This window comes from Stegostoma tigrinum, chromosome 20 (genome assembly GCF_030684315.1).
Source record: "Stegostoma tigrinum isolate sSteTig4 chromosome 20, sSteTig4.hap1, whole genome shotgun sequence".
NCBI lineage: Eukaryota > Metazoa > Chordata > Chondrichthyes > Orectolobiformes > Stegostomatidae > Stegostoma > Stegostoma tigrinum.
The window spans coordinates 57040130-57053197 of record NC_081373.1 but is presented as its reverse complement, the minus strand read 5'-3'; the positions used below and the strand labels follow the sequence as shown (position 1 = coordinate 57053197).

The 13068-nt window shown below is 40.2% G+C and overlaps 1 protein-coding gene across 1 annotated transcript in view; it reads left to right on the top strand.

The window, feature by feature from the left end:
* The window catches only part of tspan15 (tetraspanin 15), a 99320-nt gene that overhangs the window by 75319 nt on the left and 10933 nt on the right, over positions 1-13068 (top strand). Inside the window, exon 7 of the mRNA XM_048551154.2 lies at positions 1925-2041. Coding sequence (XP_048407111.1) covers positions 1925-2041 — 117 coding nt within the window. The remainder of the gene's footprint in view (positions 1-1924; positions 2042-13068) is intronic.

Sequence of the window (13068 nt, the reverse complement as noted above, 5' to 3'; positions counted from 1 at the left end):
GTTGAATTGAATGATTTGTTCCCATTCTGTGTGACTTTATGACTCTAAGTCACACCTGGCTCTTCTCAGCTCAAGTGGAAAAAGGCCCAGTCTGTCTAATCTATGTGTGAAATCGCAAGACATGGGTGAGACACTAAAATAGTATTTCACATCAGTATTTACTGAGGAGAAGGATATGGAATTTAGAGAACTTGAAGAAATAAAGAGTGACCTCTTGAAAAGTGTCCATATTACAGTGGAGGAGGTGCTGGATGTCTTAAAGTGCGTCAAGGTGGATAAACCCCTGTGACCTGATCAGGTGTATCCTAGAACCTTATGGAAGCTAGGGACAAGATTGCTGAGATATTTGTATCATCGATAAACATTGATTAGGTGCCAGAAAACTAGATGTGGTGCCATTGTTTAAGATAGGTGGTAAGGAAAAGCCAGAGAACTACAGACTGGTGAGCCTGATGTCAATGGTTGATGAATTGTTGGAGGGGATTCTGAGGACAGGATTTACATGTATTTAGAAAGGTGAGGACTGATTTGGGATGTTCACCATGGCTTTGTGCATGGGAAATTGTGTCTGACTAACTTGATTGAGCTTTTTGAAGCAATGACAAAGAAATTTGAAGAAGGCAGAGTGGTGGTATTGTCCATGTGGACTTTAGCAAGGTATTCGATCAGCTTCCGTGTGGTAGACTGGTAAGCAAGGTTAGATCACATGGAATCCAGTGAGAGCTATCCATTTGGGTATAAAATTGGCTTGAAGGTAGGAGACAGAGGGTGATGGTGGAAGGTTGCTCTTCTGATAGAAGGCCTGTGATGTGGTGTGCCTCAAGGATCGGTGAAGGGTCTGCTGCTTTGTATAAATGATTTGACTGTGAATATGGAAAGTGTAGTTTGTATGTTTGCAGATGACACCAAAACTGGTGGTGTAGTGGACTATGAAGGATGTTATCTCAGAATACAATGGGACCTTGATCACATGGGTTGAGGAGTGGTCGATGGAGCTTAATTTAGATCAGTCTGAAGTATTGCATTTTGGTAAGGCAATCGGGCTAGGATTTGTACACATAATGGTAAGGTCCTGGGGTGTTTCACTGAACAAAAATCCTTTCGGTGCAGGTTCATAGTTCCTTAAAAATGGAGTCACAGGTAGAAAGGGTAATGAAGAAAATATTTGGTACACTTGCCTTTATTGGTCAATGCATTGAGTATAGTTGTGACTCTACAGGATATTGGTTAGGCCACTTTTGGCGTTCTGCAAGCAGTTCTGCTTTACCTGCTATAGGAAAGATATTGTTAAACTTGAAAGGGTTCAGAAAAGATTTATGAGAATATTGCTCGGGTTAGAGTGTTTGAGCTATAGGGAGAGGCTGGTTCTATAGGCCCAGTCTATCTTCCCTGGAGCATCGGAGGCTGAGGGGTAAATTTAGAGGTTTATAAAGTCATGACGGGCAACAATAAGGTGAGTAGCCAAAGTCATTTTTCCTCAACTGTGTATCTCTATGACTCTATTAACATAAGAGAGCTGCTCGTTCAGCGTCCTCTTTTGAATCACGAATGACAAATATAGCAGAGCAGCAGCTCCCATTTGCTTTGTGTTGGCAGTCAGGTTGCCAGTAAATTATGCAAGTTACATTTCCTGTGTACAAATTGGCTAAGAGTTCTATGTATAGGTGAGTTGCTGGTTCTGTATCGTCTGCACAAGTTAGCTCTGATTTCTATCTGTAAAGCCTATCCTGGGTCCTGCGTGCAGGCTGATTTTAGGCCCTGTGTGAAAAGTTCACTGGACATTTTTCTTGATGCTTGTCACATTTCTTGAGAATGTTCTGGCATGCATTCAGTACTTGTGTAAGTAGAGGTGTATTTCATGCTGCCAACACTTTCATCAAACAAGTTAAGAGGAAGTGATTCATATTTCACATTTTATCCACAGCGTTCCACTGTCCTTCAAATCATCTATGTTGGTGGGTGCACGGACGCAGTGTTGAATTGGTTCTTGGGACACTATGCAGCCATGGCTGCCATCCTATTTGGTATAATAGCACCACAGGTAATGTTTGCTTTAGTATAGGCTTATTTCATGGTAAAGCAAAGGATTATCAGGTCTTTCGAAATTTTGCTTGTCCTTACTATGCTTGGTACTTATTCTCTGTGGATACATATGTAACCCTAGCTCCCATACAGACTCGTTTGCTTTAATCCATAAGGGAATGAGCCACTCATGTTTGCCTGTTACTATCATTCAACACAAGAAGCAGCTGATTGTTTTTTAATGTTGAAGCAAAGGGTTATTAGCTTGTTAATGTACAAGATAAGCCCTGATATGCATGTCATCCTCTTTCTATACAGTGATAAAATGGCTATAACACAGAAAAGGTCATTCGGTCCATTGTATCTGTTCTGGCTCTCTGAACAAGCAGGTTACTTAATGTCAATCCCCATCTATTCCCCATAGCCCTGCAAACATTTTCTTTTTCCTGTAATGATCTGATTCTTTCTTGAATTCCATGATTGAACCTGCCTCCATCTCATACTCCAGCAATGCATCCAAGTTACAAACTACCCATGAAAAAGATTTTTCATCATTTTATCCTTTTCTCAGTTACCTTAAATCTATGCCATTTCCTTCTTGATTCCTTGATGAGTGGGAACAGTCTTTCTCTGATAATTCTATTCAGACTCTTGAATGCCTGTACCAAATCTCCTCTCAATCTTCTCTACGAAGAACAGTCCTCTTCTCTGCAACTACCTGCATGTTTATCCCTGTGAATTTTCATTTCATCTGCTGTAACATAGAACACACTACAGAATTCCATGCTCTGGCAGAGGATGATCTGTTGTTTTAAACAGGCTTGTTGGAGCTTGGTTTCTTTTTGTATTCGTTCCCCTTCTGATAAAGTCTGTGGTGCTGATGTTTAAGCACTTCAATCAGATTCCCTCTCATCCCTCTAAACTCAAGTGAATATGGGCCCAATTGAACCAATCTGTCCTTGTAGGAGAGCCCTGTCATCCCTGATATCAACCGAGTGAACCTCCACTGTATGTCCTCTATGGCAAGAATATCCCTTCTTGGATAGGGAGACCAAAATTGCAGTACATCAGGCATGCTTACACCAAGATCCAGTATAGCTGCAGTAAGGAACATACATAGAACATTACAACACAGTACAGGCCCTTCGGCCCTCGATGTTGTGCCGACCTGTCATACCGATCTCGAGCCTATATAACCTACACTATTCCATGTACGTCCATATGCTTGTCCAATGACGACTTAAATGTACCTAAAGTTGGCAAGTCTACTACCGTTGTAGGCAAAGCGTTCCATTCCCTTACTACTCTCTGAGTAAAGAAACTACCTCTGACATCTGTCCTATATCTTTCGCCCCTCAATTTAAAGCTATGCCCCCTCGTGCTCGCCGTCACCATCCTAGGAAAAAGGCTCTCCCTATCCACCCTATCTAACCCTCTGATTATTTTATATGTTTCAATTAAGTCACCTCTCAACCTTCTTCTCTCTAATGAAAACAGCCTCAAGTCCCTCAGCCTTTCCTTGTAAGACCTTCCCTCCATACCAGGCAACATCCTAGTAAATCTCCTCTGCATCCTTTCCAAAGCTTCCACATCCTTCTTATAATGCGGTGACCAGAACTGTACACAATACTCCAAGTGCGGCTGCACCAGAGTTTTGTACAGCTTCACCATAACCTCTTGGTTCCGGAACTCGATCCCTCTATTAATAAAAGCTAAAACACTGTATGCCTTCTTAACAACCCTGTCAACCTGGGTGGCAACTTGCAAGGATCTGTGTACATGGACACCGAGATCTCTCTGCTCATCTACACTGCTAAGAATCTTACCATTTGCCCTGTACTTTGCCTTCCGCTTACTCCTACCAAAGTGCATCACCTCACACTTGTCTGCATTAAACTCTATTTGCCACCTCTCAGGCATCCTTCCTATAGAAGAGTGTTAAACTTGAGAGGGTGCAGAAAAGATTTACAAGGATGTTTTATCAGAACTGGAGCGTTGAGTTATAGGGAGAGACTGAATAGGCAGAGGTTTTATTCCCTGCAGGGTTGGAAGCTCAGTGGTGACCTTATAAGGGACTTATAAAATCTTGAGAGGCATGGATAAGGTGAGTAGCCAATGTCTTTTTCCTAGGCTGGGGGAGTCCAAAACTAGAGGTCATAGGTTTAAGGTGAGAAGGGAAAGATTTATAAAGGACCAAAGGAATAACTTTTTCATGCTGAGGGCAGTCCGTGTATGGAATGAGCTGCCAGAGGAAATGGTTGCAGCGGATAGAATTACAACATTTAAACGGCATCTGATGGGTATATGAATAGGAAGGGTTTAGGGAGATATGGGCCAAATGCTGGCAAGTGACAGTAGGTCAGATTGGGTTATCTGGTCAGCGTGGATCAGTTGGACTGAAGGGTCTGTTTCTGTTCTTTACAAATCTTACTTCTGAACTGAAATACTGTTGTAGTGACGGTCGTTATTCCAATTACATTCCTAATCGATTGCTATGCCTGCCTGTTTACTTTCATTGTGTACACGGACACCCAGATCCCTTTGTTACATCCAAATTTCTCAACATATTGTCATTTAAAAATGCTCTTGCTTTCTGTTTTTCACATCAAAATTGTTTAATTTAACATTTTGCCACACTGATCTGCATCTGCCATGTTTGCCCACTTACTGAACTTGTCTAAATCACCTTGAAGCCTACTTGCATCTTTTACATAACTCTCAATCCTCATCAGGTTTGTGTCATCAACAAGATTGCAAATTTTGTATTTGGTGTTCTGATCCAGGTACAGTAATTTAAGTATAAATTTAATATAAATTTAAAGGGATTCTGATTCAATGTATTGTAGTGAATAACTGAGGCCCAAGTACTGACCCTTGCAGTACTCCACTTGTCATAGCCTGTCTCTATGAAAAAGACCCATGTATTCCCACCCACTATTTCCTATATGTCAAAACTCTTGACCCATGCCAATATATTACCCCCTATTCCATGTGCTTTAACTTTGCACATTAACCTTAGCAAAAGCCTTTTGGAAATCACCACATCTGCTTAGGTTTACCCTAATTATTCTCCTCATTACATCTCAAAAAAAACACGTTGAGCATAAACCCATGCTGGTGTTGTCCAATCCCTTTAATGCTTTTCAAATGTTCTGTCATCACGTCTTTTATAATCAACTCTCATTTTCACATCATTCATGTTTAGCTAACTGGTATATAATTCTCTTTATTGTTTCGCTCCCTTTTTAAGTAGTGAGGTTACACTTGCTAGTCTCTGATATTTAGAAACTGCTGTAGAGTCTACAGAAGTTTGGCAGATTACCACCTATATATCCAGTATTTCCAAGGCCATACTCTTACTACTTTGGGATTTAAAAGATCCCCTCAGAAAATAGACTATAACATGGTAGAATTGGCAAAGACACATGCCAATGAGGCAGAAGGATCTGTATAGGGGATAAGCCATTCATGGTTAAAGATAGAAGAAAAACATACAATGTGGCAAAAATTAGTCATAAACGTGAGAATTGGGAAATTTTTTAAATGAACCAAAGACAACCTACAAGTAATAGAGAAAGTTAAGAAACTATAGGTGTAAACTTGCAGACAATATCAAGATGGACAGAAGGAGCTTCATAAATGTGTAAAAAGAAAAGAGAGGCCAAAATGAACATCAACCCCATAGAGAACAAGGCTAGGGAAATAATCAGGAAATGACAGAAAAGTTGAGTAAGTACATTGCATTAGTCTTCATAATTGATGTCATTCCAAAGTTACTAAATAGCCAAGGGATGAAAGGGAGAGAGAAAATAAATACAGCACCTGTCACTAGAGAAAAAAAGTACAAGGGTAATTATTGGGACTAAACACTGATAAGGCTCATGGACCTAATGAGATGCATCCAAGGATACTAAAAAAAGTAGCTACAGAGATAGTGGAGGCACGGGTAGTCATCTTTCAGGAATTCTTAGATTCTGGAAAATTCCCAAAAGTTTAGAAAACTGCCGATGTAACACTGCCGTTTAATTAGTGAAGAGACTGACAAAGAGGTACCTGTGGATTTGTTAGCTTAATGTCTATTATTAGGAAAATGGTAGAGTCCGTTATAAAGAAAGTAATGGCAGGGCTAATAGAAATATGTAAGACGATTGAACAGAGCTTCGTGAAGGAGAAATCATGCCTGACAAATTTACTTGAATTCCTTGAGAAGGTAACAGTCAAGATAGATAAAGGGGAAGCAGTGGATGTAATATATTTGAACTCTCAGAAGGCATTTGATGAAGTGCCAAACATTGGGCAACTTAGTAGGATAAGAGGCAAAAGTGTTGGATGTACTATATTAGCATGGATAGAGGTTTGGTGAACTAATAGACAAGAGAGTTAGCATTAAGGGTCATTTTCAGGATGGCCACCTGTAACTAGTAGGTGTGCCACAGGAATCAGTGCTAGGACCACTATTACTTACAATTTTATATTAATGACTTGAATAAGGAAAGTGAATACACTACAGCCAAGTTTACAGATGATACAAAAATATGTGAGCGGATAATTGGTAAGGATCACACAAAATGTCTGCAAAGGGATATAGAAAAGTTAAGTGAATGAGAAAAACCTTGATGGATGGAATATGATGTTGGGAAATGTGAGGTTATGCACTTTGGCAAGAAGAGTGGCTGAAGTGAATATTATTTACATGGAGAAGTACTACAGTAAAATGCAGCTCAGAAGGATTCGGGCGTCGTCATGCTTAAATCACAAAAGGCCAGCATTCATGTTCAGCAGATAATATGGAAGGCAAATGGAATGTTGATTTTTTTTCAAAAAGACTGTAGTATAGAGAAGTCTTGCTAAAACTATACAAGGCACTATTTAGATAATACCTAGAACATTGTAAATAATGTTGTTCTCCTTATCGAAGGAAAAATATACTGGCATTGGAAGCAGTCCAGAGAAGATTCTCTAGCCACGCTTTGAAGGACTTTGAGGAGAGACTGAGTCAGGTGGCCCTGCTCATTGGAGCTCAGAAGAGTGAGAGGTGACCTTCCTGAAACATACAAGATGCTTTTGGAGCTTTACAGGGTAGATGCAGTGAGATTGCTTCCCCTAATGGGACAGCCATGGACGCGAGGGCATATTCTCAAAGTAGGACAGAGATGTTGAGGAATTTCTTCTCCCAGAGGGTAGCAAATCTGTGGAATTCTTATTTGCAGATGATTGTATAAGGCTGAGTCATTAAGTATATTCAAGGTTGAAAAAGAAGATTTTTAATGAGTAAGGAAATCGAGGGCTTTGGAATAAAGCAAGAAAGTTGGTTTGAGAACTCAATCAGCCATGAGCTCATTTAATCAAAGAGCTGAATGTCCTACTTCAGCTCTTGCATAGAGTCATAGAGTAATACAGCATGGAAATAGGCCCTTCAGCCCAAACTGGTCCATGTTGAACTTGGTGCCCATGCATCTTATGATTTTCACTCACCTAACCTTTCCTGGCTAAGGCAAATGAAATGTTGGCCTTTATTTCAAAGGGAATGGAGGGTAAAAGTTGAAGGGTTTTGCTAAAACCACACAAGGCACAAGTCAGACCACAGCTGAAATACTAGTGAACAGTTTTCGGTCCCTTATGTAAGAAATGATGTACTGGGATTGGAGACAATCTGGGGAAGGTTCACTGGTCTGATACCAACTGTAGAGCACTGTTTTATGAGGTTGATTAGATTGGACGTGTATTCTAGATTAATTTCCTCAGCTTCTGATTGTAAGGGACCTACATTAGTCTTTGCTAATCTTCTTCTCCTCACATATTTATTGAGGCTTTTATGGTCAGTTCGTAGTTCCCCTGCAAAGTTAATGTTCAATTCTATTTCACTGCTTAATCATATTTTTTGTCCTATCTTCAAGTTTGCTGTCTGTTCCGCAATTTTATAAATTTTGTCTTTCGATCTAATACTATCTCTAATTTCCTGTGTAAGCCGTAGTTGGCCACTTTTCCGGTTTTAGTTTTGCACCAGACAAGAAAGAATAATTGTTGTGATTCAAGCACACATTCTTTAAGTTTGAACCATTGCTTATCTATTGTCAACCCCTCTAGTAAGGTTCACCAATCCATCCTTGCCAATTCATGCCTTATACCCTATTAGTTCCCTTTATTTAGGTTCAAGACCCTGCTTTAGGAATCAACTACTCTATTCTCCATCTTAACAAAGAATTTTATCATATTTTGATCACTGCCTTTCCCAAAGGGACCCCACACAATAAGATTGTTAATTAATCTATTGTCATTGTACAGTACCCAGTCTAAACTAGTTTGTCCTATGATTCGTTCTTCAATGTAGTAGTCTGAAAAAAACTCTCACATACACACTGCAGGAAATCCTCCTCCACGTTCCCATTCCTAATTTAGTTTGGACAACCTTAAGTACATTAAAATCACCCTTGATTACAGTTATACTTTTATTGTACGCACCTCTAATTTCTTGTTTAATGCCTTGCCTTACATCACCACGACTGTTTGGGAATCTATGGACAATCCCTAACAAAATTTTCTCCCCCTTGGTGTTGCCTACTGCCCCTCCTACAGATTCTGTGTTAGGATTTTCTGAGCCAATATTCCTATGTCACTGTTGCATTGATAATACTCATTTAATGAAAATATTACCCCACCTCCTTTTCTTTGTCTGCCCTCCTAAATAATTAATACCCCTGGATATTTAGTTCTCTTTCGTTGGTAGTCCTACAGCCCTGTCTGTCTAATTGCAATTATATCATAACATTTACACTGCTAATTCGTTTACATTTTTACAAATGTTTTTTTAGACTTGTCTTTTTAACCTTGTTGGTAATCTTAGCTTTACTTTGCACTTTGGCACCATTTTTTTGCCGTTGATTTTTCTGCCTTCCACTTTTGCTTCTTTGTTTTCTGTCTTTTGTATTTGTTACTATTCTTCCTCCTCTGTCTCCTTGCTCTGGTTCCCAACTCCTGCCATTCTTTTTTAAACATTCCCTTTCTACAATAATTATCACACATTAATCCTGAGATTACTACCTCTGAGGTTGTACTTTTCAGTACACATCCTAACTCTCTCTTCTGTTTGTAGGATTTCAATCCCTTTATTCACAAACTAATTTTGTTGGTACCAATATATGCCACGACCTCTAGCTGTTCATCCTCTACTTTGAAAAATTCTTTGCAGCTATTCCAACCATCCATGAATATCCGCACTTCTGTCTGTATAGTGGAGGGAGGATCATTGATGAAGCAGCTGAAGATAGTTAGGTCTTGAACACAACCCTAAGGACCTTCTAAGATAATAAAATGTGAGGCTGGATGAACACAGCAGGCCAAGCAGCATCTCAGGAGCACAAAAGCCGACGTTTCGGGCCTAGACCCTTTATCAGAGAGACAGAGAGACTCTCTGATGAAGGGTCTAGGCCCAAAACGTCAGCTTTTGTGCTCCTGAGATGCTGCTTGGCCTGCTGTGTTCATCCAGCCTCACATTTTATTATCTTGGAATCTCCAGCATCTGCAGTTCCCATTATCCCTAAGGACCTTCTGCAGTGATGTCTTGGACTGACATGATCACTTTCCAATAACCACAACCCAGCAGATTCTCATTTACTCTAGTTTTTCTAGATTTCCTTGATGCCAGATTCAGTTAAGTGATGTCAAGGGTGTTCCGTCTCTCATCTCATCTGAAGTTCAGCTTATTTCTCCATGTTTGGATGAAGGCTACAATAAGTTCAGGAGTTAAGTTGAACCTAAACTGAGCATTAGTGAGCAAGTTATTCCTTTGCAAGTGTGCTGCTTGATAGCACTGTTGGTGATCCCTTTCATCCTTTTATTGATAATCAAGGGTAGATTGATGGGGCAGTGTTTGAACTGTAGTAGCAATGAAGTCAGGAGCAGAGCAGCCCTAGTGTCGCTGAGAAGGTGCTGCTTGATAGCACTGTTGATGACACCTTCCATCATTTTCCTGATAATCAATCAGTGAGGTCAAGTATGTTTTTCCCTCTTAAGATAGACAGGTCAAGGAGGTGGGATGAGGTTAGTAGGTAGGAGATGGAGGTGCGGCTTGGGGTGGGAGGAAGGGATGGGTGAGAGGAAGAACAGGTGAGGGAGGCAGAGACAGGCTGGACTGGTTTTGGGATCTGTCCGTCTTCCCTGGACTGACCTATCCCCTCCCTACCTCCCCACCTAAACTCTCCTCTCCACCTGTCTTCTTTTCTCTCCATCTTTGGTCCGCCTCCCCCTCTCTCCCTATTTATTCCAGAACCCTCACCCCATCCCCCTCTCTGATGAAGGGTCTAGGCCCGAAACCTCAGCTTTTGTGCTCCTGAGATGCCGCTGGGCCTGCTGTGTTCATCCAGCCTCACATTTCATTATCTTGGATTCTCCAGCATCTGCAGTTCCCATTATCTCTGATACAGTTTTTCCAGCTTGTTGGTTCCCTCACCATCTACCACAGACGCAGTCTAGCAGCCATGTCCTTTAGGACCTGACCAGCTTGATCAGTGGTACTGCTGCCGAGCCACTGTTTGTGGTGGCCGTTGAAATCCTCTACCCAGAGTGCATTTTGTGCCCTTGCCATCCTCAGTACTTCCTCTGAGCATTGTTCATTACTGAGGAATACTGATTCACCAGCATCCATTCCTGCTCCCAATCAGTTATTCTTGCACTGTGACTCGCATTACTCCCCTTGGATACTTATACCCTTTTGGTCCCCTCCTCTGCCTGTTCCCCCAGGCCAGGGCCCTTTCCAGGCTAGCAACAGAAGGAAGAATGGGATGACAGTGGACCCATTCCCATTTTGTTTCTTTTTAATGTTCTGCACTTAATGCATTTCAGATTATTGCATGGGATGTGGGTGTTGCTGAGAAAGCCAGCATTTGTTTCCTATTCCTAATTCCCATTTCAGAATGCATTTTTCTGGGTCTGGGTTCACATTGCCAGAACAAGTAAGGATGGCTGATTTCCTTCACTAAAAGGTATTAATGAACCAGAAGGTTTCCATAACAATGGTCACCTTCACTGGGACTAGCTTTTAATTGCAAATTTATTCATTACATTTGAATGGTGGGATTTAAACCCATGTTCCCAGAGCATTAGCCTGGTTCTCTTGATTGCTAGATAGACCAGTGATATTACCCATATATTACTATCTCCCCAAACAAAAATAAACTAGATTTTTGAACCTGCACCTACAGTAATGTGCTGATATACTGTGATGCAATCACAAAGTGTTATCATCCCCGAAATGGGAAACAAATGCATACATTCATCGTGTAACCATTAAATTTGAACATGCACTGAAGGCAGTCATTGCCAACAAGTTTACAGATGATGTATTCTTAGTACAAGCTGATATCTGGTTATTACTAACAGAAAGGAATGATCAGCTTTTAATTTTACATTTGTTGTGCACAGATGTTGTGCAATGAGTTCAGTATCTGTACTCTAAATGGCCTATAGGCTTATTAATAGTGTAAGATAGTGCCAACACAGGCTGACTCTTTGTGAGCTGTCTACAGCAGATCTTAGTGTCACATTTCTTATAACTGACCTATACTTAAACTTGCACAGGGTCAGTATTTTCTAACTTGTAGCAATGTAAAACTTGGTTCCCAATGCAAAAGGCTTAGTGCCGAGGCAAGAAAATTTACCACTCTGTTATCAAAAGGTTCTGCTTAAGTCAGAACTTTCCACCAAACTGGAATGGTGGCATGACACAAAATGATGGAAAGAGAAATAGTTAATGTTTCTGCGTCCAGTCTGACTTCATCAGAAGTGGAATAATGGCACATTCTTTCAAAGTTAGGCACCATTTATATGATAAATGTTGGTTTCCTGGTTGTTCTAAATTTCTGAGATTAGTAAGTGATGTAAAGCTTTCCCTTCTGGGGAGGCAGTAGTGTAGAGTAATATAGAAGCGGAATGTGCTAATATTTTGGGGAAATGAGCTTGAATTTCACCATTGCAGAAGGTGAAATTTGAATTCATTAAAAGTCTGGAATAAAAAGCTAAACTTGACCATTGCCAATTGTAGTAAAAACACAACTGATTCACTAATGTTCTTTCAGGAAGGAATTTAGCCATCCTTATCTGGGCAAGCTTACATGGGATTCCAGACTCTCAGTAATATACGGGGGAGGTGATGACCTAGTGGTATTATCACTAGACTATTAATCCAGATACCCAGGTAATGCTCTGGATATTCAAGTTTGAATCCTCCCATGGAAGGTGATGGAATTTGAATTAACTAAATATCTGGACTTAGAAGTCTAATGATGACTGTGAAACCATTGTCAATTCTTGGAAAAATACATCCATTTCAAAAATGTCCCTTAGGGAAAGAAACTACAGACTTTACCCAGTTTGGCCCACGTGTGACTCTAGATCCACAGCAAAGTGGCTGACCCTTAACTGCTCTCTGGACAAGTTAGGGATGCCCAGCAACAGCAACATCCTGTGAATGAATAAAAAAAAGTTGTGGGTGATGATTAACTGCCAATAACCTAGACAATCGGCCCATGAAATAAACTTTAAAAACTGAGTTTCTTTTCAAAAATGTCAAAGGTAAATGCTTAAAAGTTGTGCTTTCCTGGTTTTGGCCCAAATATTATTTTACTGTGTTCGTTGACCTAGTGAGATAGAAAACAGTATGTTGTTTTCACTTTGATTGTTTCCTTAGAAATGTATTTGTTTCCATTTAGAGCAAGTTATATTTTAAAATATTGTTCTTCATTGTGTAAGACTCATATCAAAGTTGGAATTACATTAGGTGTTTTACTTCTGGATCTGAGAGAATGGCCAATAAATTAATCTCTAATATTTAATGCTGAAATAACAAGTGAGCATATTGAAAGAACATAATGATTCTCTTGGCAGCAAATGGAGAAAAGTAACATATCATACTTGGTGGAGCTAGTTATTGCCAAAGACATATGCCACCTGATCGACTTTTTCTGCTTTCAGAAACTGACTGATGCTATGTATTTTGCCATATTCCAAACATTTCTACCCATATTCCTAGTCGTCATGTGGCTTTTCTTT